The sequence below is a fragment of the Silene latifolia genome, chromosome Y, assembly GCF_048544455.1.
Source record: "Silene latifolia isolate original U9 population chromosome Y, ASM4854445v1, whole genome shotgun sequence".
In the NCBI taxonomy this organism is placed as follows: Eukaryota; Viridiplantae; Streptophyta; class Magnoliopsida; order Caryophyllales; family Caryophyllaceae; genus Silene; species Silene latifolia.
In genome coordinates, this window is record NC_133538.1 from 165,286,470 (window position 1) to 165,291,344 (window position 4,875).

Below are 4,875 nucleotides of genomic sequence, written 5' to 3' on the forward strand. Positions count from 1 at the left end.
CTACATTTTGTAACTACATCTGCAAAATAAACTTCTCACTGTAACAGTTTTCCCAAAAAGTATGAAAAGTAATTCAAATTGCTACTCCCAGTCCTCTTCTTCTTCTGCCTCATTCTCACTCTCCTCTGAAGAAGATTGAACTAAAATCGGTGGACGCTCTACAAACGGGTTGGGGCAATTTCTCTTGTCATGGTGTGCCATTTGCTTACAGTTGTTGCACATCCTCTTTGGTTTAGCATTTTTTGCAAAAGAACTTTACTCTTAAATCGACAACATTCTTTTTCCACTCCCCTTGTTTTTCGCCTGCTTAGGAGGAAGTATTGTAATTTTCTCGATGGGCTTACATCCAAGTAACTGTTCTGTTTCTTGTTCCTTCGTCAACTCGTCGAATGATGGTCTTAACTCTTCTCTAAACTCCCGAATTAAAATGCCCAACCTCTCTACATCAGTCTTATCCCTATCTCTCAATAATCCAACTGTTTCATAAACTTCTGACCACAACTTTGTCATTTCAATTTCTTTCCCATCAATAATATCCTTTACATCAGACACGTAGCCGACTGCATCCTTTGTCCATCTTTTAGCCACGTAAGCATCCGGTATTTTGTTCACACCATTACCTGAGTAAACCGAAATTATGTGTCTACAAAGTATTCCAGAACGTTAGAACATTCTACACGTGCATGTCGCCTCATGTGTTCCTTGTTGACGCACAAAGAAAAAACAAAATTAATTCAATATGGTGTCGTCATCCAGTAAAACTAAAGTAAAACTTCAGTAAACACAATATTTCAACAATCCAATAAGTTATCCTGTTTTAATTACATTCTTTATCACTTAAGTTACAAATTATTTGAACAAAAGTTCCAAACTATGATAGTAAAATTTTAAGGAGACAAATATATTGATTAATACCTGGTTTGTACTGAATGTCGTAGAGTCTTCCCGTCATTCCATCTTTCAGGTTTGTCACCTCGACACCATTTCTCTCGTTGAATCCCCGAGCACTAAGTCCGGTTGTTGATCTAATTACCTCCTCTTGGAACACATCGAATACCACATGTGTATACACTCTTGCCCCGTGGCTCTCTATTGGCAACCGAGTTGCTAATTTCGGTGATGTCTGCCTGTTCTCATTGTCAAGCTTTTTTTGTGTGTGTCTTTGCTGGTCTATAGCACTCTCATACCGCGACCAGAACTCGACTAACGTTCCCGAATTATTCTCAAATTTCTTAAAGAAACTGTTTTCGCTATCGGATCTCTGTGTTGTCCTCATAACACTCCCCATATTTAGGTCCCTACAATGGGCCATCACCCACTGCCTTCTTTTCTTGTACACTTCCCCAAACCAGTCACGTTCGGGACCAACTCCATGTTCCTTCATTATCTCACACCAACGCATGTCAAACTCATCTGGTTCAATGTTTTCGTCCCACACTATGGCATTCAACATCTTCGTGAAATCTGTAAAATCTTTCGCGTTGCCCCCGTATTTCACAGGTACCTTGTTCATGATGTGCCACATGCAAAAACGGTGCCTAGCCGTCTTGAATATGTGCTGAACAGATGATATAATTCCTGGGTCTTGGTCTGTTATAATATACTCTGGTTCCTTACCACCCATCGCAACCAAAAACCGGCTGAAAACCCAATCAAAATACTCATCATTCTCCCTAAAAATCAATGCACCAGCAAATGTTACCGATCTTTTATGATTATCAACACCTGTGAAAGGTGTAAAAACCATGTCGTACTTGTTTGTTGAGTATGTCGGGTCGAAAGACACAGCATCACCATATACCGAGTAGTTTCTTCTACCAACTCCATCCGCCCATATTACCCTGATCAGGCTCCCATCAACATCTACCTCATAATCGAAAAAGAAATCATCACGCGTTTCTTCCATGTTCTTAAAACGGTCTATGAACAATTGACCATCCCTGTCATTAATGTAGCACTTTACGTCTCTGTGAAAATTCTTGAAGTCAGTTACACTCGCTCCTATATTCTGAAACCCATTAACATGTTCCTTGCACATTTTGTATGTCTTTGTTGCACCTATCTTCAGCTTCAGTTAATCTCAATGTCAGTTCAATTACTGTAACTTAAACGCTCAATAGTATAACTGTAATGATAAGTAGTGTAACTCTAATAAAACTACTAGATTCAAGTGCTCAAAAACAATGCAAAATTTTTAGTCTAATTTCTTTGTCATGCTTAACATTATTCAATGTCATTCATATGTAATTTTATGTCATTTTTCTCACATTTCAGCTTAATTATAACTTTAGCAATGACAACTGTACTTTTACTTCAGAAATACTGTAACTTTTGTTAATTTCTTCACATAACATTTAACATGTAACTTAACCCCTGACTGTTGTCATTTTACTTCTGAAGAACTGTAACTTTACTACAATTTTCAATATTACAGCAAAAATATAACTTCAACAATGACAATTGTGATTTTACATCACTAGTACTGTAACTTCACTTAAATTTTTCAAAAAAACCTAACATGTAACTATAACTATGACTATTCTAATTTTACTCTACAATTATTGTAACTTTAGCTACTTTTTAGACTTAGCAATCAAAGTGTAACTTAACCCGTAACAACTGTCATTTTACTACACAATTACTGTAACTTTACTACACGTTTTAACATTACAGCAAAACAATAATTTTAACAATTACAATATATCAAATTTGTAACTTTATCAATCATAACTAAAATTTTACTTCAGTAGTACTGTAACTTCAATTCTTTTTTTCGTAACAGCTAACCTGAAACTTTTACTATGACTATTGTAATTTAATACTACAAATATGTAACTTTAACAAACAAATTAATTAACTAATACAACTAACAGTACTAACCCTTGAGTTACAGAAAATGAGCCCCTTGTGATATTTGTGTAACCGCCTTGACAGTTTCTGAAACTCCCTATCTTTAACATCCACAATCTCGTGACTGTGTCCCGCATGAAATCGATCAACTACTAGAACGCCGTTCATCAAGAACAATCTAACCCTAGCTTTGCATCCAATCCTCCTCACTTTAGTTTTCCTTCTTTGTTTATCTCCACTCTCTTCCACCTCCTGTGTGCTTCCACCAACTACAACATCTTTGGATTTGCCCACCTTCTTTGCATACATGAACCCCTCTCGGTTACATACTAGGAGTTTCGATCTAATAGTTCCGTCACGCCACTTCTTCGTTGTGTATTTACGCACATCAAATCCACAGACCAGCGCGTACGTCTTATAGAATTGAACAGCTTCTTCTATGGAATCGAATTGTTGTCTTACATATGGCGTAAATTGGCTTTCAACTATCCTACAAAATTCATCCTCCCCTACACCTTGCAATACTTTAGAGAATTCCTCTTCCCCTACATTTTCAACATCCTCACAACATTCTTCCACTGTAAAAATACAAAAAATCCATTTATTATTTCATCAATAACAAAACCCATAAAAAACTTATCAATAATATTGTAACTCTACCGCCATAAAACAAAACTGTGCCACGTAAAGTATGTAACTTCAACAAATTTATACACAAAAAAATTGCCTTTTCAACTGACCTTACAAATTCCTTTTCACCATATGTTAAATAGAATACAAAAATCTTCCTGGAAACAAATAACTTCACTAGAAAAAAAATCATGCGTCTGACTTATCATATAAATACAGTTTCATATAACTTTACACAAAAATTTCGTCTGACTTCTCATCTTCCAATTATGCTTTAACAAAAAAAAAAAAAAAAAATTGTTGAATACCAGTAAACTTACCATTGTTCACTTGTACAATCTGCATTTCATCCATGAAATCAATAACCAAAAGAAGCTGAAGAACATGCAAACTACTCGACGGTATAGATTAAAAAAAACACTATATTCTCTCTTTCAAACTTGCATGCAAAATCGGTCACAAATACAAAGCTCAAGAACCTGTTATTTTTTTAAAATTGTAACAAAGAAGAAGATGAAAGAATAAACTGAAAAAAAAAGATAGAAAGGAAGATGAATGTTTGAAGGTAATGAAAGCTTTTTTACAACGTGATACATTCCCTAATTATTATTTAGTTAGAGCATTAAACAATGCTTGAAAAACGTGGACAGCGTTGGAAAACTAAGCCCTCAAACCCTTTTTTTTTTATAATTAATGCCTACTTTTGTCCACTTAATCTCCACCATCCATCCAACTTAATCCTAGGGTTGAAAATAGGACTTATGGACTCAACCAAAACTAAGGACTCATCTGAACCTATCTCTCTCTCTCTCTCTCTCTCTCTCTCTATATATATATATATATATATATATATATATATATATATATATATATATAGAGGCAAGATCCGGTGAGTCCACCTATATTTTTGAGTCCCGTGAGTCCACTTATGTATCACACGCTATACAAAAGAATATCACGAACCTACACTAATATAGGAACCCGTTGGATCAAAATTTGATCTCACGAGATTCCTTTACCTCACGCAAATACCATATGACCGTACCCCACATACCACATCAGCAAGCCGTCGTCGCCGGAGACTTGTCACAGCCTCGCCGGAATATCGCTCGAGATGACAGGGTTTATTAGTAAATTTAACCAACATGTTCCACACACTAATCACAAAAGCTACTTTGCACAAATTACCTCATGCTATGTATATCAACAAACTCACTAATTCTTCATCTACAATCCACAAAAGACCTGGAAACATGGCAGCCAATTAAAGACTCAAAATCCTTTAGAACTTTAAAGTTATCAACAACATCAATCGATTTTTCCAAATCCTCGAGTTTCTTAAGAGCAGCCTCTCTTTGTTTTTGAACCACCTTTCTAACCTTTTCTTTTGCATCG

The 4,875-nt window shown here is 35.7% G+C and overlaps 1 protein-coding gene across 1 annotated transcript; it reads right to left on the reverse strand.

Annotated features, from left to right (window-relative positions):
• Positions 1–261: 261 nt before the first annotated feature.
• On the reverse strand, positions 262–3,834 carry LOC141629336 (protein FAR1-RELATED SEQUENCE 5-like). Its single transcript, XM_074442355.1, has 4 exons — positions 3,801–3,834; positions 2,881–3,428; positions 916–2,068; positions 262–620 (listed from the first exon to the last, which is right to left on the reverse strand). Exons 1-4 carry the CDS (start codon positions 3,832–3,834, stop codon positions 262–264), a joined length of 2,094 nt encoding a protein of 697 aa, XP_074298456.1.
• Positions 3,835–4,875: the final 1,041 nt, after the last annotated feature.

Excerpts from the sequence above, each read along its gene's own strand:
- LOC141629336 (XM_074442355.1), bottom strand. The coding sequence starts at position 3,834 with ATGGATGAAATGCAGATTGTACAAGTGAACAATG. Across the intron at positions 3,429-3,800 it reads GATTGTACAAGTGAACAATG|TGGAAGAATGTTGTGAGGAT; the intron begins GTAAGTTTACTG and ends GTATTTTTACAG. Across the intron at positions 2,069-2,880 it reads TCATTTTCTGTAACTCAAGG|CTGAAGATAGGTGCAACAAA; the intron begins GTTAGTACTGTT and ends GATTAACTGAAG.